Source organism: Hyperolius riggenbachi, chromosome 2 (assembly GCF_040937935.1).
Source record: "Hyperolius riggenbachi isolate aHypRig1 chromosome 2, aHypRig1.pri, whole genome shotgun sequence".
Lineage (NCBI taxonomy): Eukaryota > Metazoa > Chordata > Amphibia > Anura > Hyperoliidae > Hyperolius > Hyperolius riggenbachi.
In genome coordinates this window covers 145,812,064-145,838,248 of record NC_090647.1, presented here as the reverse complement: position 1 = coordinate 145,838,248, position 26,185 = coordinate 145,812,064, and the positions used below count along the sequence as shown (strand labels likewise).

General features: G+C 44.2%; 1 protein-coding gene across 3 annotated transcripts in view; it reads left to right on the top strand.

The window, feature by feature from the left end:
• The window catches only part of LOC137544115 (inactive dipeptidyl peptidase 10-like), a 158,279-nt gene that overhangs the window by 51,737 nt on the left and 80,357 nt on the right, over positions 1–26,185 (top strand). For all 3 annotated transcript variants that reach the window (XM_068265184.1, XM_068265183.1, XM_068265185.1), the window contains exons 4-5: positions 1,933–2,027; positions 13,602–13,676. In XM_068265184.1, the coding sequence (XP_068121285.1) occupies positions 1,933–2,027; positions 13,602–13,676 (170 nt within the window). The remainder of the gene's footprint in view (positions 1–1,932; positions 2,028–13,601; positions 13,677–26,185) is intronic.

Here is a 26,185-nt window from a genome sequence, read left to right as displayed (position 1 = left end):
AGAGCTAAAGCATTGTCAGCCCAGGACAGGTTCTCTGCGATGGTGACTCCCAAAAATTTGAAGCTGGAAACTCTCTCCACAGCCTCTGCAGTGATAATTAGCGGTAGGTGAGTGGTCTTTTTGGTGGTCCTAAAGTCCAGAATAATTTCTTTGGTCTTCTTTGTATTTAATAACAGGTTGTTAATGTCGCACCATGCAGTCAGGTTCCTTACTTCTTCTCTGTATGCAGCTTCCTCATTGTCTGATATAAGCCCAATGACAGTCGTATCATCTGCAAACTTAACAATTATGTTTGAGGTATGGATAGGCTGGCAGTCATGGGTGAAAAGTGCATAGAGGAGAGGGCTTAATACACAGCCCTGTGGCACGCCAGTGCTCAGGGTAAGGGTGAAGGATGTCTGTTTTCCTAGTCTGACAGTTTGAGGGCGATTAGTAAGGAAGTCCAATAACCAAGTACATATGGAGGGAGCAAGACCTAGTGCATGACCTATATTAATACAGACAATGGTATACAAAAATATAGACACTGGTACATAATACAGAATTGATAGACATAGTAATTACGGTGACAAATATAATATGATGAACAAAATCTATAGCAATCTCCAAGACACAAATAGATGAGAGAGCCCTGGCCCTGTGAGCTTACAATCTAAAGGAATAGTGAGGAAACAGGATGCGATATAGTATACAATATGTATAGCTATAGACATAGTGTTTTTAGGTTATATTTAGTAAGGAGTACAACTTGGCCAGAGGTTGTTAATAGTAATCTACCGGAATTCTTGTTTCAGTTTCTTATCAGAAGATACATTTGATTTGATTGGTTGCTATGGTGGCTTATCATGTTGCCATGGTAATGCCTCAACTTTACTCTTTAAAACACCACACTGTGTAATATGTCAGTGAAATGTAAACACAGGAAATTAATCAAATGTATTTTTCCATTATTTTTTTACATATATTTTCTTGCAATGACTAGGCATGGGTGAATTTACCTAAAATGTATCTAACTATACCTAAAGTGCATTCACATCATTGAGAAAAGCAAGCATTAGGTGTTTTACAGAAAATTTAGAGGGAAAATCTTTTCTGTACTCTAAGCTTTAAAGAACTTTGATTACTTTTTTTACCCAAGAACAAACATAATATTAAATGAAAAAAAAAATGATTTTTACTTTTGAAATGCTGATCTGACTACCCAGATGTCTTTATAATTGTTATGTTTAGAACATACAAGATTAGGTTTCATTCTTTTTGTGACAAATTTTAAAGAAACTGCCCATCCATATCCGATCGCTTTTCCATGCCAAAAAATGTTAAAGAGAACCTGTACTGAGTAAAAATATTTAAAATAAACACATGAGGTAACTTCAAATGAACATTGCAGAGTTACCTTGCCATCAGTTCCTCTCAGAAGCTCACCATTTTCTTCTGACAATAATCACATCCAGTTCTGACAATATTTTGTCAGATCTGAAATATATCAGTTGCTGTCAGTAAAATATCAGTTGCTGTCAGTTATAGCTGAGAGGAAAACGGATGTACCAGGTAATGTCCATGTTTCCCTATGGCTCAATTGGGCGATGTTACAGTTTAACAGTGTGCTGATCAGAAAGCTGTTATGGGTAATGGCTATTTTCAAAATGGAGGACGGAAAATTCCCTTGATCATAGTGAACAAATAGGACGCGGGACAGGAAAAAGACACTGAGGAGTAGACTACATGGAAGGTAAGTATGACTTGTGTATGCTTATTTTGACTTTTATTTTCAGTACAGGTTTTCTTTAAAGATACTGCTTGCAACAGAAGGAACATATTAGTGTTTGCCTTGTATTCTTCCAATGCCACCTGGCTTTGACTTGTGTTGCTGTGGAGTTCGAAGCATCTTGACAAAAACATGAGATGTTGCCTGTATCTTTCTTTACGCAGATTCTGAAATTATTCTGGAGACCAAAGATGGAAATCTAATTCGACAGAACTTGGAGACAAAGAAGTCCAGTCTTTTACTTAATAATGTCACCTTTGTAAGTATCTTAGTGGCCTGTAAAATGAATGAAGTATGACTGTGAACAAATCGGACCTGCGGGAAATCATTGATTTGACCCGTCGGTCTGATGGGAAAGGAAATTGTATGGTGTGTACCAGGCATTAGGGATGGCAATGCTTAGGAGAACTCATGGAAAAGTATAAAAAGCATGTGATCAGTTTTATTAGCTGATAGATTTGTAAGGCTCTGATTTGCTGGTCATGATCATGTGTTAAACCAGGAAGTCATCACAGCTGAGCAAATCAGAACCTTACAAATCTATCAATTCATCAGACTGATCACATGCCTCTCCATGAGTTCTCCTAAGCATTGCCACCCCTACCAGCATAGTATCTACAGGACACTAAAGATAGATCAATTAGACAAATTAAATCAGTTTCCCAAACATTTCCTTGACCATTTTAAACAGTTTATGCTTTGCAGGTAACCTGACATAAACACAACTAGAATTATAAGTGTCTCAGCAAGTTAGCTTAACTAGCTAAGCGGATAAGAAAATATGGACTTTTGGTAATACTTGAGGACAAGTTTTAGAAACCCTGTATCAAGGTACTCATAGATATGATCGTTTACCCAGTCAACTAAGATATCAAAATTTGCTGCTGCACTGGCACACCACATGCCCATCTGCAACATGATTAACAGAAGACTTTGTTCTGAAGTGCATGTGGGCTAGTCTGCAGATGTTATGCTAAATACACCATACAATTTTCTGGCAGATTTATCTGCCAGATCAATTATTTCCAACATGTCCGATTTTCTGATTGATTTTCTGATCGATTTCCATAAAAGTGAATGAAAATCGTTTGAAAAATTGATCAAAATTCAGATTGGACATGTTGGAAATAATTGATCTGGCAGGTAAATCTGCCATAAAATGGTATGGTGTGTACCTAGCTTTAGGCCAGTTATTAGCCTATAATTGGCAATTTAAACTTTCAGGCTTCCATTAGTGTCATCTCTGAAACTATCAAAGTTTTTATTCAACAATGACCTCCTTCTCTCAAGAACTAATACTTTGAGGGAGGCCGGGCAGCGGGCGGTTCAGCAGTAGTACCGTACTACTGCTGAACCGCCCGCTGCCCGGCCTCCCTCAACGCGTCACTCTCCGGACTCCTCCTCCTCAGTCACTCACTAAACAGTGCCGCCCACTGCCAGCCACCCAGCCACTACCACCGCACCGGACCGGTACTGTTTTACTTCATTAAACTTTTGTATGGGGAAGCGGGCAGAGGGGGGAGCGCTAGCGGAGGGGGTGGGGGGAATTTCCGACCCCCCCCCCGCGATCGGGGCATGCTCCCCCCTTATGCCTGCGACCCCATAGGGGGGCAGTATTCGGCCGAACAGGGCCCTGTTCGCGGCCATTTAGTAGTTCGGGGCGAACCCGAACTTAAAAGGCCGAACACCATCAGGTGTTCGGCCGAACTCGAACATCACCCGAACAGGGTGATGTTCTGCAGAACCCGAACAGTGGCGAACACTGTTCGCCCAACACTAGTCACTACTGGGATAACCTCAGCTAGTGGTTGGGAGAACAGTGATGCTAGTATGTGAGGAGAACAGGAGAAAAAGTAGTCAGACAGTTAGCCAGAGGCAGCGATCAACGAAGTCAGGTCACAAGCCAGGGGTCGGGGCAGACGGCAATCAATGGAGGTCTGGGTGACAAGCTAGGGGTCAAAACGGGAATCAATCAGAATAATAACAGGAAGCAATAGAATCACCACGGGGATTACGCCAAGCTGTCAGTGCGAGCAGCACTGTCACTGAGGGCAGTGCTGCTTAAATACTGTGGGGAACCAATCAGAACGCCAGAAATGTGCACTAATTTCTTGCGCATGCGTGAATGCAACCTTTTCAGCGCATGCACTGGTGCAACCTTTTCGGCGCATGTGCCTGCAGCGTGACGACAGATGCCACCGGCCAGGAAGTAAACCAAGGAGTCCCAGGGAACCCCGGCGCTTGCATACAAGGGAACAGGTTCGGGAACGCCGCAGGAGCCTGGTACGGTGAGTGTGACAGTGCCGCTAGCTTTTCCTTATTTCACTTATCTTTTTAATCCAACTGAATTTGTAACCACTGAACTACTGGCTTTACAGGGGACAGAACTACAACTGTCTAATTTGTTTTTGTAAATTAATACTTTAGAAACATGAACTGAACACAATGTAAAAACAGGAAAGTTATTCATACATTTCTTATGACAGGAGGAACAAACACTGCAAAATATTTTAGAATGTGTATTTTCCCTAAACCTTATCAGGCTGATAATAATGGCAATGAAACAAAAACGCTTAAAGGTTAAATTGAGAAATATCTGATTTCAAAGCGACAATGGAGTAAGGCAGAGAGATGTATTCTCAACATTGTTATATAACTTAGTGTTAGAGAAAAGCTGTCAGAAATATAGATATAAGCCCTGGAAGGGTTTAACCATTCACTGCTGATGGATGCATATGCAGATGATGCTGTCATTGCCTCTCAGTCAGAAAATGTGCTGCAAGAGCGTTATGTCAGCCCTAAGCTGGCAGCAGAAGAGCTATGCTAAAAAATGATGTTCAGAAAGCTAAGTGTATGCCATTATTAGAGAAGGAAAATGGAAATGAATGTATGATTGATAATCAGAAAGAACTTCAAACAAGTGGATGCCTTCAAGTATTTATACTCTGCTGTTGACAGTATAGAAAGTATGGATGCCAAAGTTCAAGCAAGACTCTGAGCAGCAAGTCATTGTTATTATACTTTACAAAATATATTAAAATCAGCAGTTGTAAGTAGAAAGGCAAAGATTAAAATCTATTAGACCGTACCAGTAAATCCTGACATAGTGGCCAATGTTATATCACCTTGGATAAGATGGATAGGGTATCTTGGAAGGATGAAACAGCAGAGAAGTGATGAGAACATTTTTGTAGGAGTTCCAAATGGAACAAGAAAAAGGGGTCAGCCAAAGAGGAGACTCAGGGATGAAGTTATGAAGGATTTGTAAAGACTCAGCTATCCAGACCAGAAAAGGAAATTAGAGGACAGACTGGAATGATGGACTATTACAAGGGAGGAAGGCCAATGTTCATCAAGATCTGTAGAGCAAAGAGGTAAGGAAAGTAATGGAAGTGGATCTAACGCTAAAACTTTACAATGTCATAAATGCCGACTGCCAAACATTTATCCACATGTTTCCTAACAAATGGATGCTTTGCTTGCATTGAAGGGCATCCACGGCTATAATTACTAGGTAATTCCTGGGAGAGTTGATCCAGGGATTTATCTGACTGCCACCTGGAGTCGGGAAGGAATTTTTCCCTTTTAAGGCTAATTGGCCTAGGCCTTGTAAGGTTTTTCGCCTTCCCCTGGATCAACTGAGATATGTGCGTTCCGAGTTCAGGATGGTGTTTTTTTTTTTTTCTTTTTCTGGTGAACTTGAAGGATTGATATATTTTTTCAACAAAACTGACTATGTAACAAAGAGTGTGCTTATCGGGCTACAAGGCTGTCTCTAGCTGGCCATATGACTGTACACTCCACCAGAAGTGTAGCATCATTTTGGGCTGTTCATGCTGGAGCCTCTGTCGTCATTATAGGTAAGTCAGCAACATGGTGTAATGCTTGGGGGGGTATACTTTCCGAGTCAGCGTGTATGCTCAAGACTATGTAGCTGGGTAATGGAAGAGGCTACACAGATGAACACAGGAGTAATGAACAAGGGAGCAAGATTGCCCAGGGCAATTGCAGCTCTGGGCTTCCGATACCACCTACCACGCTAGATGCTATGTGAGGCCTGGTGCACACTGAGTGGTTTTTGAAGGGTTCCGCAAACCGCTGCCGCCTGTGAAAACGCTTGGCTAATGTATCTCAATGGGCTGGTGCACACCAGCGGTTTGAGTTTTTTAGCAAACTGCAAACGTAGGTCTTGCAGCACTTTTGCAGTTTTGCAGAAGCGTTTCTGCTTCAATGTAAAGTATAGGAAAAGTGCAAACCACTCTGAAAAACGCTAGATCAGAGCGGTTTTCCAGGCGTTTTTGTTACAGTAGTTGTTCAGTAACAGCTTTGCTGTAACAATATATGAAATCTGCTACACAAAAACGCTCCAGAAAACGCTAGGCATGTTTAGAAAACCTCTCTGAACATGCCTAGAATCGCTCTGAAAATCTGCTTCAAAAACCTCTAGCGTTTTGAGGATCTGCTAGCGGTTTTGGTGGTCACTGGGCCTGATACAATACACAACGGACGTAGTCGGTAACAGGCTAGGGTCACACACGTTAAATCAGATGGCAGTGGTACAGTGGACTAGACAGAATCAGAGTCGTTAACAGGCTAAGGTCATACACATTAGATCAGATGGCTGTGGTAGAATGGACTAGGCGAAATTAGAGTCGGTAACAGGCTAAGGTCATACACGTTAGATCAGATGGCTGCAGTACAAAGGACTAGGCGAGAGAATGGTCACTAAAGCTAAGGTTGTATCTAAGTCAGTCTGGTAGTCGCATTGAAATACATTAATTGAGTAATGAAAGTCGCATTAAGATACAATGGCTACTTTAGTGCGACGCCGCACTAATCCTCCTCAGGCTGAGTAACAAGACAAACAACAGACAGACTATATAACTATAGTTTACTATAACTATAGTTACTAGGATTGCCTCTGAGTGCAAAGCCAAAATCTTTTATAGTAAAGTCCAAAATCGAGTCAGCACCGCCTTCAGTAGAAAAATAGCTCTTTTATTAATTAAAAAGCATGATGTCAAAGTAGCGGCGACAGCTCCGCTGTTTCGGGCGTGCAGCCCTTTTTCAAGCCAAAAGCAAGGATCATCACACTAACAAACATTACAAATCACCTTATATAGCATACAAACTTATGAGCTCACCTGTGATCGACCAATCAGAGGGAGGCAGGGGCTGGCGGACCTGATGGGGAACTAATCCCTTAGTATGCAAAGCGGAGTGTTCAGTACCCTCCCCCAGACGTCAGCAATAACCCACCCAATCAGTGGGAAATATGGTTGCCATACGAGGAGACGCTTGAGGACGCCAGAGCCCAGCCGCCCCTTCCACCGGCATCCGCAGCGTCATACATGACGCAGTACCAGTCACATGGGATCAATCCTCCAATCAAACGAGCGCTCCGCTCTCCAATGCGGAGAACAGCTCGTCGTGGATAGAAGGGACGTCACTGATTACGTCTGGGCGATCCGCCCTCGCTGTCATGTGACTCCCAAAACATAAACATTATCCCCATGGCAATCCCCAAACAAAGGGCAATACCTATATTGTCGTTAAGGCAGCCTGGCCATGAAGTCCCCAGTCTCCCCCCGCACAGCAATCCATTGCGCACCCTGGATAATTTAAACTTGCCAGTCTCAGCCTCACTCCTCCTCGCCGATCCAATAAATCTGTAATAGATAAAAATAAACATATATACAAGATTAATATGTATCAATCACCTACACAAAAAAAGATACACTGCAGATCTAGATACACCCCGATAATTCATATTCCTTATTAAGCCCCCCTCTGCCAAAAGTACCCAATCTTCTAATCCACATCGCCTCTTTTCTCAATAACAATTTATGGCGGTCTCCCCTCTTTATACTAAACGGGACATTATCAATAACTTGAACTCTCAATTGCGAAACAGTGTGTCTGCAATCTTTAAAATGGCATGCAACTGCATGATCAGAGCTCTCACCTCTGATCGCAGATTTGTGCGATGAAATCCGGTCTCGAAGCGGTTGTGTGGTTTTGCCCACGTAACCTAGGCCACATGGGCACTTAATCAAGTAAACTACAAATGTTGACTCACAATTAAAGTATCCCCTGATGTAAAATCTCTTACCACTAGATGGATGCGTAAACATATCTCCCTTTGTCACACAGCCACACATGTGGCAGTGCAAGCAAGGGAATGTCCCATTCCTGGGCACACCTACCCTCTCAACCGCAGACGTGTGTACCACCTTGTCTCTAATCCTGGGCGGCCGTCGGAAGGACATCAGTGGCGGATACCTGAATTCCTGTACAGTAGGGAAGGATTCTTTAAGTATCTTCCAGTGTCTATTAATCACCCTAGCTATCTGTTGGCTCTGGCTATTGTAGGTACTAACAAAAGCAATTCTTGGCTCCTTAGATCTACTCCTGGTTCTGGTTCTACTTTTACTATCCAATAGAGTATTAGGATACCCTCTCTTTTTAAATTTATCCCTCATCTGTTTCAGTCTGTTCTCCCGTTTCTCTGGATCCGCCACCAATCTCTCAACCCGCATTAACTGTCCAGTCGGGATATTATTCCTAATATGTTGCGGATGAAAACTCTGAAACTCTAATATAGAGTTTCGATCAGTGGGTTTAGTGTACAGGTCAGTGAGCAATCTGTCACCCACCCTGTACACCCAAGTATCAAGGAAAGAGACACCCGTGGCATCCACATGTGCGGTCAAGATTATCTGGGGACACTTGTCTCTAAGTTGGACAATAAATTGTTCCAGGGACGAACGTGGCCCCGCCCATACGCAAAATATATCATCAATAAATCTCCACCAGCATTTAGCATGCTGGTGGAATAAGGGACTAGTATACACGAAACTTTCCTCGTATTGTCCCATAAACAGGTTTGCATAGGACGGGGCCACGTTCGAACCCATCGCAGTTCCTCTACGCTGCGCATAGAAATCCCCATCAAAATAAAAATAGTTTTCTCGCAATACTATCTGCAGCAGAGAGACAACAAACTTCCTCTGTTCATCTGTCAAATCCGTATGTAGCATTAAGAACCACTCTACAGCCTCTACACCCCCATCATGTGGGATGGAGGTGTAGAGGCTTTCAACATCCAGAGTAACCAAAACACACTCAGCGTCTAATGCACTTAGGCCATTTAATTTGTCTATAAACATTTTAGTATCTCGCAAGTAAGAGTCCAATGAAAGGACCAACGGTTGCAAAATCTTATCAACAAATTGTGCCAAAGGTACAAATACTGAATTTACACCCGACACTATGGGCCTACCAGGTGGTGCCTCCAAACTCTTGTGTATCTTTGGAAGGGTGCGATCAGAGGTGAGAGCTCTGATCATGCAGTTGCATGCCATTTTAAAGATTGCAGACACACTGTTTCGCAATTGAGAGTTCAAGTTATTGATAATGTCCCGTTTAGTATAAAGAGGGGAGACCGCCATAAATTGTTATTGAGAAAAGAGGCGATGTGGATTAGAAGATTGGGTACTTTTGGCAGAGGGGGGCTTAATAAGGAATATGAATTATCGGGGTGTATCTAGATCTGCAGTGTATCTTTTTTTGTGTAGGTGATTGATACATATTAATCTTGTATATATGTTTATTTTTATCTATTACAGATTTATTGGATCGGCGAGGAGGAGTGAGGCTGAGACTGGCAAGTTTAAATTATCCAGGGTGCGCAATGGATTGCTGTGCGGGGGGAGACTGGGGACTTCATGGCCAGGCTGCCTTAACGACAATATAGGTATTGCCCTTTGTTTGGGGATTGCCATGGGGATAATGTTTATGTTTTGGGAGTCACATGACAGCGAGGGCGGATCGCCCAGACGTAATCAGTGACGTCCCTTCTATCCACGACGAGCTGTTCTCCGCATTGGAGAGCGGAGCGCTCGTTTGATTGGAGGATTGATCCCATGTGACTGGTACTGCGTCATGTATGACGCTGCGGATGCCGGTGGAAGGGGCGGCTGGGCTCTGGCGTCCTCAAGCGTCTCCTCGTATGGCAACCATATTTCCCACTGATTGGGTGGGTTATTGCTGACGTCTGGGGGAGGGTACTGAACACTCCGCTTTGCATACTAAGGGATTAGTTCCCCATCAGGTCCGCCAGCCCCTGCCTCCCTCTGATTGGTCGATCACAGGTGAGCTCATAAGTTTGTATGCTATATAAGGTGATTTGTAATGTTTGTTAGTGTGATGATCCTTGCTTTTGGCTTGAAAAAGGGCTGCACGCCCGAAACAGCGGAGCTGTCGCCGCTACTTTGACATCATGCTTTTTAATTAATAAAAGAGCTATTTTTCTACTGAAGGCGGTGCTGACTCGATTTTGGACTTTGATATACGTTTGGTCTGAGGTGCACAGACCATAGGAGGTACAGCACGCCTGTTTTTTGATTCCCCCATTGGTGCTTGCCATACACAGTGGATTTTAAAATCTTTTATAGTTACAATGTCCAATTGCATTAAGGGTGGAGTTAACCCATCTGTATGCTGCCACAGGTGCACCAGGGAAGGAAAATTGAGGTAGGTGAGTATAAAATTTTCTATTGCTTGCACATGATATTTCTTTGATTATGTTTCAGTCCTATGTTATTCTGCCCAAATGTTGTGAAATATCTGGAATATATCTGATAAAGAATAAATAATAACAGAATAACAGCTCAACATCAGAGCGGAGGAAGTGAAAGCTCTCAGTTATGCTGATCTTGATTAGCGTGATGTCAGGATTATACTGATGTACAAATCATTATGCTGAACCAATTATCTTCCTTTATTCTGATCGATAAACTCATTATTAAAGTAAACCTGGCAGCAGTTTGTTGTGATGGAATGGATTAGTGGTAGCTCTTGCTTAATAAACAATTATGTGTCTAAACTCTTAACTGAGTTAGAATAGCCTGCCAGCGCTCTGTTGTTCAGCATGCCTGCTTGGATCTGTGTTCACTGCTGTATGAGGTCAATGCGGCAATCACAGACAGAAATAAAGGCTAAAAAAGTGTAAAAAGAAACAGAGGAAAATATAAAGGAAAAATAAAAGAAAGAGAAAGACACTGACATAAAAAAGTCTATTGGTTTTATAGAGAAGTATGGCAAAATATGCTATCACTAATACATGTTTTCCATCTACTGTGTGTGAAAGTTGTGCAACCTTCATGTCTTTTATTATTTTTGATGACAAAATCTTGTAACGCCAACTTCAAGGGCCCTTCCAGACCGACTCAAAGCAACAGACAATATCACTGCATCACAATACGATGCAATAATATTCTTATGGGGCTTACACATTGTGTGCGTTGCAGCGGGTTCCAACACAGAAATGCATAGTATGCTGGGCATTAACCAGGTAACGTGTTTACAGCGGCAGTGAGGCATACTTTAATTGTACTGTATGCTTCAATGTATGGTTGGTGTGACAACGGCAATGCACAACTTTCTAGCTAGTTTGAAATCTAATTGCAATGGGACTGACTCGGTGTAAAAGGGCCCTAATTATTGAATTAAAGGAAACCTGAAGGGACTTAAAAAAAGAAGTTTCACTTACCTGGGTCTTCTGCCAGCTACCTGCAACCACCCTATGCCTGCGCCGTCACTCAATGATAATCCGGTCCCCCGTCGTGGCTAAGTTTCGATATCACTGACTTGCAAGTCGACGGCCACTGCACCTGCGTGGCCCTGGTGGCACACATCCCCGTTCACACTCCTGTAGCTGGGAACGTCCTGCACAGGTGCAGTACAAGGTTTTCTTGTACTGTGCTTGCTCAGGACACTCCTGGCAAAGGGAGTGTGAACGAGGATGCAAGTGGCCAGGGCTGTGCAGGCGCAGTGGTCATCGACTTGCAAGTCAGTGATACCAAAAGTTAGCCACGGGGTGGGGACTGGAGGATCGTTGAGCAATGGCGCATGCACAGGGCGGCTGCAGGGGGCTGGCAGAAGCCTCAGGAAAGTGAAACTCTTCTTTGTTTAAGTCTCCTCAGGTTTCCTTTAATACAAGTGTAACTGAAGGTTAATTTTCATATGGATATCTGTTTGGAGCATGCTGTATCTCCATAGCAATGTATATTAAACATGCAGCTTTCTACCACAATGATTAGCAGTACACACATACTTCAGTACTGAAGGGGTGCTTTAAATGGAGTGTTTTGACTATCAGGACACACTTAGGAAAGTACTAGCGTCTAATACTGACAGGAATTGGACCATTTGGCACCACTGGCAACTTAAAGGAACACTAACAATAACCAAGTGTTCTAAAATGATAATGTACAAATAATGTCTAAGTAGCTGTGTAAATATTTTACTACTTTTCATGTTAAATATCAGAGGCAAAAGCTTTAATTCATTGTGTGTAGATTTTAGCTGTATTGTAATGATTAATTTGGTGAGTTTCTGCTTCAACATTACACTGTTCTTTGCTTGTGAAATTACAGAGTTATATGAAGAGCCTTGAGTGTCAGGTTTCACACACAATTACAAACCATATACAATTTCCTCTACTCTCAGTGCAGACAGCACATTCAGAGATACACAGGCAGCTACAGTTAAGCTAGTGAGACTTATCTCACACACAGGGTTAACAGATGTGTGTGAGGGTATCCCCCCTCTCTCATGGTTCACTGGTCCGTCAGATTTGGCATCAGTGAAGTGTGAAAGGAATTTCATAACAGTAAACAAAGAGATTAGCAGTCAAATGTATAGACCACTACTTAGCAGCACTTCCCAAACTATTCTGATCTAAATTTAAAAAAAAACATGCTAATTGATAATGTTCCTTTAAGGAGGAGGTGCAAGCATTGATAGGGGGGTTATTAACTATCCAGCTAGCAAATTTCAATATATGTGCAAGTAGATGGTCACCCCCTCCCTTATGGGTGCAGAAAGGTTTCTTTGTAGCCCTTTACCGGATTACGAACAACACCAGTGAAACATAAAAAAACACACAAATTCAAGACAATTGGTAATTTAACCACTTGCCGACCGCACGCTTATACCGTGCGTCGGCAAAGTGGCAGCTGCAGCCGGCTGCAGGCTAATTAATCAGGAAGCAGCCGCTCGCGCGAGCGGCTGCTTCCTGTCAATTCACGGCGGGGGGCTCCGTGAATAGCCTGCGGGCTGCCGATCGCGGCTCGCAGGCTAAATGTAAACACAAGCGGAAATAATCCGCTTTGTTTACATTGTACGGCGCTGCGGCGCAGCAGCGCCGTAAGGCAGATCGGCGATCCCCGGCCAATCAGCGGCCGGGGATCGCCGCCATGTGACAGGGGATAGCCTGTCACTGGCTGCACAGGACGGATAGCGTCCTGTGCAGCCCCGATCACCGGGGATGAGCAGGTAGGAGAGGGAGGGGGAAATTTCGCCGCGGAGGGGGGCTTTGAGGTGCCCCCCCCCCCGCAACAAGCCTGCCCACCAGAGCGATCAGACCCCCCCTGCACACCATCTCCATAGGGGGGGAAAAAGGGGGGCGATCTGATCGCTCTGCATGAAACATGATCTGTGCTGGGGGCTGCAGAGCCCACCCAGCACAGATCACAAAAAATAACGCTGGTCCTTAAGGGGGGGTAAAGGGTGGGTCCTCAAGTGGTTAAGAAACAAAATGTCATGGAAAAAAGTTCATTATCCAGCAATATTTTCTTCAGTCTGTTTGCTTTCCAGCAGATTTTACTCTTGCCAGGGATCTCTTCAGAGCAATTCTGTACACTGCACTGAAATTATAGTAAATACTTTCACAAGCAATTTCCTCACTGATTCCATCTGTGTAGCATAATCACTCATTTGTAGCACACCTGTACCTTTTCTGCTCATTGAAATCTGACATTTTTGGCAGTTGTCTCTCCAGATGTCCGATCACAAGCTGTCTCCAGATCTCCAGAACTTACTCCTTGTTTCTAAAAGCCAGAAGGTAAGAGGACATATGTTACTTCCAATGTATGGACTGTTAGCTAATAAGGAATAATCTCAAGTGTGATTGACATTCACAAACATCTTTGAACTCCAGAAACATCAGAATAAATGCTGTTCCTGGACTGATTTTAAAGTATACTGTATCCTTAAAGAGAACCTGTACTGAGTAAAATTATTTAAAAAAAAACCACATGAGGTAACTTCAAATGAACATTACATAGTTACCTTGCCATCAGTTCCTCTCAGAAGCTCACAATTTTCTTCTTACAGTGATCCCTTCCAGTTCTGACAACATTTTGTCAGAACTGAAATATATCAGTTGCTGTCAGTTATATATCAGTTGCTGTCAGTTACAGCTGAGAGGAGAACGGATGTGTCCATGTTTCTCTATGGCTCAAGTGGGCGATGTTACAGTTTAACAATGTGCTGACCAGGAAGCTGTTATGGGGTAATAGCCATTTTCAAAATGGAGGACGGAGAATTCCATTGATCACAGTGGACAAACAGGATGCAGGAGAGGAAAAATAGATTGAGGAGTAGACTAAACAGGAGGTAAGTATAACTTGTGTATGTTTATTTTGACTTTTAATGTTCAGTTCAGGTTTTCTTTAAATCAGAGGCTACCTTCATGTCATGACTTTCTCTTGTCTGAACTCTGAAGAGCAATCTGCCTTAGCGAGCCAGGCAAGCATCTAGCACATTTACACTTCTTAGCAGAGGCATGGCTAGGATCCTAAAGGTTCCGGGGCACTTTTGTCCACGCAAGACGAAAAATGGGTGTGACCATGCACTGGAATGTGGGTGTGGTCACAGGTGGAGCCAAATTTACATAAACAACAAAATGTTGGATGAAACCCTCTTCTTCATTAATACAAAAAAATGCAGCATATCACATAAATAGGCAGTGTCACTTAAAGAGGAACCATCGCGAAAATCTTAAAATTTAAAACACATACAAATAAGAAGTACATTTCTCCCAGAGTAAAATGAATAAATTACTTTTCTCCTATATTGCTGTCACTTACAGTAGGTAGTAGAAATCTGACATGACCGACAGATTTTGGGCTAGTCCATCTCTCTATAGGGAATTCTCAGCATGGCCTTTATTCTTTATAAAGTCATTCCCTGAAAATGATTTCTACAAAGATGCTGGCCAGCCTCCCTGCTCGCTGCACACTATTTTGGCAGCAACTGCCATTCACTAAGTGCTTTTAAAAATAAAGAAAGCCCTGAGAACCCCCTATGAGAAGATGGGCTAGTCCAAAATCTGTCGGTAATGTCAGATTTCTACTACTTACTGTGACAGCAACATAGGAGAAAAGTAATTTATGGCACATTTTACGCTAGGAGAAATGTACTTCTTATTTGTATGTGTTTACATTTTAAGATTTTCGTGAACGTTCCTCTTTAAACATACAGTAACTATGCAGATTTGCCTGGCTTTTGTGCTGGCTGGTCTGGCTTGTTGCTGGGCAAGCTGCCCTGCTGCCAGGTGACTCCATAGCATTCCCTGACTTTCTAGTGGGCTCTCTCCCATGTTCTCATGGGCCTCCCATTGAGGCACCACAACTCCCAGCATGCCCCCCTAGAAGAACGACAGCTTCCTGCATGCTATCATAAAGTCATCAAAGCACCCAGCATGGCATCACAGTACCCAATATGCCCACATAGAGGCACCATAGCACCCAACATACCCCCATTGATGCACCACAGCTCTCAGCATGCCCGCTTTTGAAGAACCACAGTTCCCAGCATACCCCATAGAGGCTCAACAGCTCTCTGGGGGTATGCTGGGAGTTGTTGCTTCTATAGTGGTATCCTGGGAGCTGTGGTGCCTCAATGGGGGCATGCTGGGATCTGTAGTGCTTCAATGGGGGCATGCTTGGTATTGTGGTGCCTCTATGGGGGCATGCTGGCTGCATTGGTTCCTGTATGGTGGCATGATGGGTGCTGTGGTGCCATGCTGGTGCCTCTATGGGGCATGCTATGTGCTGTGGTGCCATGCTGGATGCTATCGTGCCTCTATGGGGCATGTTGGTTGCTGTGGTGCCATGCTGGGCACTGTATAGTACCATGCTGAGTGCTGTGGTGCCTCTATGGGGCATGATGCGTATTGTCTGTGGTGTCTGTATTCTGCATGGGCACATCCAGGGCACCTCAGAATAGATCCGGGGCACATGCCACTGATCTTTGGGGCTAGCAACGCCCCTGCTTCTTAGGGCCTTAGGGCAGCACACAGCAATTTTTCTGTTTCTATCACGGGGAGCACCACCTGTTAACCCATTAGTGCCACTTGTGTTACTGGATGGTTAACGCGTGCATTGCTGTGGTAACATACGTTACCATAGCAACATACACATTGGTGCTAATGGGTTAACAGGTGATGCTCCCCAGTATTAGTTGCTGTAAAATTGCAATGCACTGCCTGCGCATGTCAGTCTTATCACTAGTCGGTGCATCAGGCCCTTAGTCACACAGAGCCATTTATCCATCTTAAATACAACTATTCCATAGTATGTGCTAGGCATTCATTAGTATGACTTTATGCATGTAAACTATTACAGGAGTAAATTAACATGAACAGATCCATGTGTAACAGCATAATGCTTCTTCAGGAATCAACTAAAATGTGAGAGACCCCGTTAAGCTATCAAGACCTGGAACCACCTGGATTTATTAACAGACAAAACATATGCACAAAGTGACTAAGTAGATTCCGCTCTCAACTTGCAGTGATAAAGTTTCTCAAAATTGGTCATTCACTACAAAGGGACATCAGATTGTGAGTGCCTCTTATGGACAGTTAAGGTGGCCATACATCTAGCGATGATGAGCAGATTCGACCAAGAGACAAATCTCTCTCTAATCGAATCTGATAAGGGAGAGATCTGTCAGCTGCCCATACACCACAGGCCGATTCCCGATCAATTTCAGCATGAGATCTCTCGGGAATCGGCCTTGTGCGCCACATACGTCCGCCTCACCACCCCAATGCTGTGCGTCCCTAATGTCTATGTCCCCCTGTGCCCCATGTAAAGTGTATACATTACCTCTCCGCGGCCTCCGCTTGTCCCCCGCTGGCTTCCAGGATTCCTCCTCTGCATACAAGCGCGCCCCACATGGTTTCCTAGTAAGGGCGCACGTGTGTGACGTTACTAGGAAACCACGTGGGGCACGCGTGTATGCAGAAGGGAATGCAACCGGAGCAGCGGAGGGACAAGTGGAGGCTGCAGACAGGTAATGTATACACTTTACACAGGCACTGGGGGGACATTGACATTAGGGGGAACAGTGCTGGGGGTTTCAACGCGTTAATTGATCGTCGGGAAATTGCACATCGTTACGGCCACGCACCCGATCGAGCAACATCTTGCAGCATGTGTGATCGAGAATGCGAACCAATTTTCATCCCGAAATCGGTCGCATTGTCGGTCAGGCATGCACTTAGCGGCACCGATTTTCATCCAATTCGATTATAGTAATCAAATTGGATGGTCGATCGGCCGCCAAGTCGCCTGATGTATGGCCACCTTTAGTGAGATGAATTATTCATTGTACTCTAAACCCTAGGTGCTTCATGCATGGTAGGGATACTTTAGTTGCACTCAGCAGGTACTTAAGCCGTCATATTCAATACATTATAGTATGGTTTGAGAAGAAAAAAAGTGAAATAATCAAATACAGTATAAATAAACCTGAATAAGTGTAGTTCATGTATGCACAATAGTGCTGGAGTCTCTCTCTCTCTCTCTCTCTCTCCCTCTCTCTCTCTCCCCCCCCTTTCTCTCTCTCTCTCCCCCTCCCTCTCCCTCCCCCCTCTCTCTCTCTCTCTCACCCCCTCCCTCTCTTCCCCCCCCCCCCTCTTCCCCCCCCCCTCTCTCTCTCTCTCTCTCTCTCTCTCTCTCTCTCTCTCTCTCTCTATATATATATATATATATATATATATATATTATATATATTCATGTGGAAAAATTAGGAACACTATGAAAGCCAGAGTGCTCTTTCTTGGATGTACTGATATTTTTTTTTTGTATTTAAATTTTTTTTTTTTCCTTTGCATAGTAGAATACAATACAATCCACACTGGATATTATAAAAAGTCAGAACAGAATGTTTAGTCGTATTGTGTTAGCAGCTATATCAATGATCTCGATACATTAGCCATGTGGAGGTATGTTATAACATATATCTAATATCCATATATGTTGTTTCAGTAATCAACAAAGAGTCCTCCATCTCGCTGTGAAAGACCCTTATGGGTTTAAATCTGTTATCTTTTTCAAAGAGATGGAGTAACCCTATCAGATCAGTATCCTAAGAGGGGTGAAGAACCCTCCTTTGGAATAAGAGAAGAGTAGAAAAGAGAGAGAAAGAGCAGAAATGAATTTTAGATCAGGAGAGAAAGAGGAAGGGAGAAAAGAGTGATCTGCCAGCCCACCAGACTATATAATCCTGATTTAGCGCAATAGGAACTATACCTTAATATACAGTCTACCTAATACAGCTTAAAGGTCAATATCTTTCCATACCTTTTGAAAGATGTGGATCCTATCTTGTAAAATAGCCGTAAGATATTCTAGCTTGTAAATGTATTTCACCCTATTTAACACTTCAGAAATGGTAGGTGGGGAAGTGTCTCTCCAATGTTTGGAGATAACACATCTTATTGCAGTCAGGATGTACTGATATTTTAATCTCAAATTTAACAAGAGAGAGTCAATTAATAAAATACAACTGAGGAATTTAAGCTGCAGAAAACACTTTTCAAAATCTGTAATTGTACAAAAATGCAATTTCTGGTTGAGAAGAAATCAGGTTACGTTCATATTTATTCCCACTTAAAATGGCTCAAATCACAGTTAGCTTTTTGAAGGAGATTTGTCCTTTCATGTACTTTTTTACTTTATAAACGGTATTACGCTATAAAGCTATTTCAACCAAAGAGGGTAACACTAGCTATTAGGGGGTAGGTTTTCCTCAGGTATAATACACATTTGTGTTGATATGTTTTGTTTAACCACTTGAGGACCTAGGGCTTTCTACCCCTTAAGGACCGGCCACTTTTTTTCCATTTAGACCACTGCAGCTTTCACGGTTTATTGCTCGCTCATACAACCTACCACCTAAATGAATTTTGGCTCCTTTTCTTGTCACTAATAAAGCTTTCTTTTGGTGCTATTTGATTGCTCCTGCGATTTTTACTTTTTATTATATTCAGCAAAAAAGACATGAATTTTGGCAAAAAAATGATTTTTTTAACTTTCTGTGCTGACAGTTTTCAAATAAAGTAAAATTTCTGTATACATGCAGCGCGAAAAATGTGGACAAACATGTTTTTGATTAAAAAAACCCCATTCAGCATATATTTATTAGTTTGGGTAAAAGTTATAGCGTTTACAAACTATGGTGCAAAAAGTGAATTTTCCCATTTTCAAGCATCTATGACTTTTCTGACCCCCTGTCATGTTTCATGAGGGACTAGAATTCCAGGATAGTATAAATACCCCCCAAATGACCCCATTGTGGAAAGAAGACATCCCAAAGTATTCACTGAGAGGCATAGTGAGTTCATAGAAGATATTATTTTTTGTCACAAGTAAGCGGAAAATGACACTTTGTGAGAAAAAAAAAAGTTTCCATTTCTTCTAACTTGCGACAAAAAAAAAAATGAAATCTGCCACGGACTCACCATGCCCCTCTCTGAATACCTTGAAGGGTCTACTTTCCAAAATGGGGTCATTTGTGGGGTGTGTTTACTGTCCTGACATTTTGGGGGGTGCTAAATTGTAAGCACCCCTGTAAAGCCTAAAGGTGCTCATTGGACTTTGGACCCCTTACCACAGTTAGGCTGCAAAAAAGTGCCACACATGTGGTATTGCCGTACTCAGGAGAAGTAGTATAATGTGTTTTGGGGTGTATTTTTACACATACCCATGCTGGGTGGGAGAAATATCTCTGTAAATGACAATTTTTTAATTTTTTTTACACACAATTGTCCATTTACAGAGTTATTTCTCCCACCCACCATGGGTATGTGTAAAAATACACCCCAAAACACATTATACTACTTCTCCCGAGTACGGCGGTACCACATGTGTGGCACTTTTTTACACCCCAAGTACGCTAAGGGGCCCAAAGTCCAATGAGTACCTTTAGGATTTCACAGGTCATTTTGCGGAATTTGATTTCCAGACTACTCCTCACGGTTTAGGGCCCCTAAAATGCCAGGGCAGTATAGGAACCCCACAAATGACCCCATTTTAGAAAGAAGACACCCCAAGGTATTCCGTTAGTAGCATAGCGAGTTCATAGAAGATTTTATTTTTTGTCAAAAGTTAGCGGAAAATTGATTTTTATTGTTTTTTTCACAAAGTGTCATTTTCCACTAACTTTTGACAAAAAATAAAATCTTCTATGAACTCGCTATGCTACTAACGGAATACCTTGGGGTGTCTTCTTTCTAAAATGGGGTCATTTGTGGGGTTCCTATACTGCCCTGGCATTTTAGGGGCCCTAAACCGTGAGGAGTAGTCTGGAAATCAAATTCCGCAAAATGACCTGTGAAAGCCTAAAGGTGCTAATTGGACTTTGGGCCCTTTAGCGCAGTTAGGGTGCAAAAAAGTGCCACACATGTGGTATCGCCGTACTCGGGAGAAGTAGTACAATGTATTTTGGGGTGTATTTTTACACATACCCATGCTGGGTGGGAGAAATACCTCTGTAAATGACAATCTTTTGATTTTTTTACACACAATTGTCCATTTACAGAGATATTTCTCCCACCCAGCATGGGTATGTGTAAAAATTCACCCCAAAACACATTATACTACTTCTCCCGAGTACGGTGATACCACATGTGTGGCACTTTTTTGCACCCTAACTGCGCTAAAGGGCCCAAAGTCCAATGAGCACCTTTAGGCTTTCACAGGTCATTTTGCGGAATTTGATTTCCAGACTACTCCTCACGGTTTAGGGCCCCTAAAATGCCAGGGCAGTATAGGAACCCCACAAATGACCCTATTTTAGAAAGAAGACACCCCAAGGTATTCCGTTAGGAGTATGGTGAGTTCATAGAAGATTTTATTTTTTGTCAAAAGTTAGTGGAAAATGACACTTTGTGGAAAAAAACAATAAAAATCAATTTTCCGCTAACTTTTGACAAAAAATAAAATCTTCTATGAACTCACCATACTCCTAACGGAATACCTTGGGGTGTCTTCTTTCTAAAATGGGGTAATTTGTGGGGTTCCTATACTGCCCTGGCATTTTAGGGGCCCTAAGCCGTGAGGAGGAGTCTGGAAATCAAATTCCGCAAAATGACCTGTGAAATCCTAAAGGTACTCATTGGACTTTGGGCCCTTTAGCGCAGTTAGGGTGCAAAAAAGTGCCACACATGTGGTATCGCCGTACTCGGGAGAAGTAGTACAATGTGTTTTGGGGTGTATTTTTACACTTACCCATGCTGGGTGGGAGAAATAACTCTGTAAATGGACAATTGTGTGTAAAAAAATCAAAAGATTGTCATTTACAGAGGTATTTCTCCCACCCAGCATGGGTATGTGTAAAAATACACCCCAAAACACATTGTACTACTTCTCCCGAGTACGGCAATACCACATGTGTGGCACTTTTTTGCACCCTAACTGCTCTAAGGGGCCCAGAGTCCAATGAGTACCTTTAGGCTTTACAAGGGTGCTCACAATTTAGCACCCCGCCCACTTGCCAGGACAGTTAACACACCCCACAAATGACCCCATTTTGGAAAGAATACACAACAAGGTATCCCATGAGGGTAATGGTGAGGTCATTGAAAATTTTATTTTTTGTCACAAGTAAACGGAAAATGACACTTTGTTAAAAAAAAAATAAAAAAAAAATTCTGCTAACTTGTGACAAAAACTAAAATCTTTTATGAACTCACCGTGCACCTCACATAATACTTTAGGGTGTCCTCTTTCCAAAATGGGGTCATTTGTGGAGTCTGTCCTGGCATTTTAGGGTCTCTGCAATCATTACATGTATGGCCAGTATTAGGAGTTTCTGATTTACTCCTTATATTGGGTATACAAGTAATGCACTCTGGGCTGAAAGGAAAATGAACGGCAAACATACCTTGCTCCACATCAATGGCAGTGATAACCTCAGGAGAGAGACACCCCGTGCCACCCTGCACTCAGGGTGAGCCACCAACTTATGTGACTGGGCCTCGGAACTTTAGTATACAGCATTATGCCTGTAGGATACAGCAATATGCCTGCCAATAGAGATGACTCTGTGTGGCATTAAAGCATCATCATAGGCCCAAATCACATATAAACCGGGGGTGTCCACACTCAAGGGAAATTCAAACATGCCGTCTTATATCGCCAACCCAGGACAGATCAGCAATATCAAGCATGTAAACCGATCCTTCTTCCCACTTTTATGCTTACCCGTTTTTTTTGGTTTTCAAGCTCACCTCTCCTCCACCTGGGACATTGTGCGAAAGACCAGTGAGTGTGTGCCTACTCCTGTGTCTGGAGTTCCCTAGGTTCTAATAGTGTACCTGCTCGTGGTACCTCTCAAAGCACTCCCCTATGCATAGGCCAGGCTGGTCAGGACAGCGGGGACAATAAAAACTGGTGTCATTCCTTCTTCCAGTCCTGCTGCAGACACGACAACGTTTTCTTCGGATGCGTTGACCTGGGGCACACGGAATCTGATAGGCGTAATGCCTACCATGCAGTTGGCTAGTTGCATCTGGGGGGGGGGGGGGCCTGGCACCTCCTGGATACAGGATGTCCAGAATGATCTGTTCCTGAAATTGGAGGAAAGATCCAGTTCTCCCAGCCTTACTGTAGAGAACAAAGCTGTTGTAAACTGCCAATTGAATCAGATAAAAAGACACTTTCTTATACCAGCGTCTTGTTTTCCGGGTAACTAAATAGGGCGCTAACCTCTGGTCATTGAAGTCCACCCCTCCCATGTTGACATTATATTCGTGGACGACAAGGGGCTTTTCAATGACCTTAGTTGCCCGTTGAATTTGGACTGTCGTGTCTGTGTGAATGGTGGACAGAAAGTACCGTATTTTTCGGACTATAAGACGCTCCGCACTATAAGACGCACCCAGGTTTAGAGGACAAAAATCAGGGAAAAAAAAAATCTACTAAACCTGTTGCCTCCATGGTCCAGGGGTGTCTTATGTTAGCCCTGGGAAACGTGCATAGTGTGTGGAAGCAGGGGAAGAGGGAGAAGGGAGCTCAGTGACAGGGGAGCCAGTTATTACTCCAGGGTTTGAGCTGACTGGGATGGAAATGGGAAAGTAGGAAAGGGAGATCCACAGCACACATGGATTCGTTGAAAAGCTAGTGCACACACAGAGTCAGTGCAGCATATAGTGTGTCTGAGTAATCAAATACTTGCATATTGCAAAGCCCTACAAATCATGTTCAAAGATGCTTCAGTATAACAAATGAAAATACAGTGCACATTTTATTAGTGCCATGTACAGAGGGTGAAAGTATCCAGTAGAAGTGGTAGGGTGTAATGTGCAGTGTGAGAGCCACCCTGCCAGTCCTAATTACACGTAACAGTAAGTGTAACAAGGGTGAACTGGGGAAAGAGGACAGGATCCTACTTACAGCTTCCCGGATTATTGCGGCGGTGGAGTGCGCTGCGGATCACGTGGGTCCATGAAGGAACAAGCATGACCATCAGCTTATTTCCTTTATCCCCGTGTCCTCCTCCCGGTGTCTCTGGGTCCCCCTTCGCCTGCCGCGCTGCTCTCAGTTCACATGTCCGCGTGTATGCAGCTTACGGCACTTCCTTCATCCCCCTGTGTCCTCCTCCCGGTGTCTATGGGTCCCCCTTTGCCACTCTGCTCTCAGTCCCGGTGTCCGCGCGTATATACAGTATACGAGTTGCAGCCACGCCGTCATCGATAGCAAGAAGCCACGCAGGTTTGGTTGCCATCTTCCAATCAGGTGAGAGGGCGCTGCCCCAGACCGCCAATCACACAGCTCATTCCTCCCTTCTTCCGGGCCCGCTGGTCTCGAAGGCGGGACCACAGGTCCTTCATTGCGGCCAATCACTACACAGTGAAGGGAGGAATGAGCTGTGTGATTGGCGGTCTGGGGCAGCGCCCCCTTGCCTGATTGGAAGATGGCTTCTTGCTATCGATGACGGCGTGGCTGCAACTCGTATACTGTATATACGCGGACACCGGGACTGAGAGCAGCGTGGCAAAGGGGGACCCAGAGACACCGGGAGGAGGACACAGGGGGATGAAGGAATTACCGTAAGCCGCATACACGCGGACATGGGAACTGAGAGCAGCGCGGCAGGCGAAGGGGGACCCAGAGACACCGGGAGGAGGACACAGGGGTATAAAGGAAGTAAGCTGATGGTCATGCTCATTCCTTCACGGACCCACGTGATCCGCAGCGCACTCCACCGCCGCAATAATCCGGGAAGCTGTAAGTAGGATCCTGTCCTCTTTCCCCAGTTAACCCTTGTTACACTTACAGAGGCACAGAGAGGAGGACACGGGAATGGAGGGGAGACGGGGACAACATTTTTAAAATACATGGTGCAGGTCCAAATAATACATTCGGACTATAGGACGCACTGACTTTTTCCCCCCACTTTTGGGGGAGAAAAAGTGCGTCTTATAGTCCGAAAAATACGGTAAACGTCCCTCTTGTCCCTCCATTTCACCGCGAGCAGGTCTTCAGTACGCAAGGCGGCCCTCTGCCCCCGTTGAAGTCTGGTGTTAATGAGCCGTTGGGGGAAGCCCTGGCGACTAGGCCGCACAGTGCCACAGCATCGGATTCCTTCTAACTTTAAGTGCTGAAAGAGGGCCACACTTGTGTAATAATTGTCCACAAAAAGATGGTACCCCTTCTGGAACAAGGGTGACACCAAGTCCCACACAACCTTTCCACTGCTCCCCAGGTAGTCAGGGCATCCGACCGGCTCCAATTTTGAGTCTTTTCCCTCATAGACCCTAAAACGACATGTATAGCCTGTGGCCCTTTCACAGAGCTTATACAGTTTCACCCCATACCGGGCGCGCTTGCTTGGGATGTACTGTTTGATGCCAAGGCGCCCGGTAAAGCGTAAGAGGGACTCGTCTACGCAGATGTTCTGTTCAGGGATATAAGCATCTGCAAATGTTGAGGACAGGTGGTCTATGAGGGGCCGAATTTTGTGGAGCCGGTCATGAGCAGGGTCTCCCCTTTCATGACAGGTTTCGTCGTCGTTGAAGTGCAGGAAGCGCAGGATGGACTCAAATCGTGTCCTGGACATGGCAGCAGGGTACAAGGGAACATGATGTACTGGGTTCGTAGACCAATACGACCGCAATACATTTTGTTTCATTAGTCCCAAGTGAAGGATAAGGGCCAAAAAGATTTTAATGTCGGAAACTTGGACTGGTTTCCACCCGAAAGGCTGGGCATACATGCTCTCCGGGTGCTCGGTGATGAATTGTGTGGCTTTACGGTTGGTCTCAACCACAATTAAGTCCAAGAGAACCTGGGTGATGAACAGCTGCAAAAATTCTAGGGCCGTTCCTAGATGAGCTGTCGCCACCTGGACTCCAGACTGGGCGGTGAAAGGGGGCACTACGGGTGCGGCGGAATCAGGGGATTGCCAATCTGGTTGTGCCAGCACCTCTGGGAGTCTATGGGTACTACGGGCCCGTCTTCTTCTTTGTGGCTGCGACGGGGGTACTACTGCACTTGCCACCGTACCAGTTTCAACTTCCATGCTAACGCTCACCACTTCGCCAGGGTCTACGGAAGCACTGGCACTAAGTCCAGGAGATGCTGCGCTGCTGGTGCCTGCCTCACCAAGAAAACTATCAACAGCGCTAGCACCACCCTGCTGCCCTTGAGGCGGATCCTGCGCCACCTGCGGTCTAACGACTTGGGGTCTGGTACGCCTGGCTCTAGCCGGGACCATAGCCTCGTCATCACTATCGGTCAGGGAACCACTGCTTTCTACAGGTTCAAATTCGGACCCGGAAGATTCGACGGATAATTCTTCCCAAAAGAACTCATCCGACTGGTCCATGTACCTGTATACCTCGTCATCGGAAAGCCCCCTTCTTGCCATTTTGGATTGCTAAATTTATGGGGTTTTCCTCCGAGACTACCCAGAAAAAAAGAGCACCTACCTAGCAAAAAGGGAGTATTTGAGAGGTATTGGGGTTGGTGGGAAGTGGGGTCTCAGAGGACAATCAAATACAATTACAGCACAATCGACTCCAATCACAGCACAATCAAATCTGATGCACTCGGAAGGTGATGGGGGGAGGGTGGGATTGGGTGTGGCGGGAAGTGGGGTCTCAGGCAATCAAACAATCACGGGGCAATCGAAGCCGATCACGGGACAATCAAATACAATTACAGCACAATCGAATCCAATCACAGCCCAATCAAATCTGATGCACTCGGAAGGTGATGGGGGGAGGGTGGGATTGGGTGTGGCGGGAAGTGGGGTCTCAGGCAATCAAACAATCAC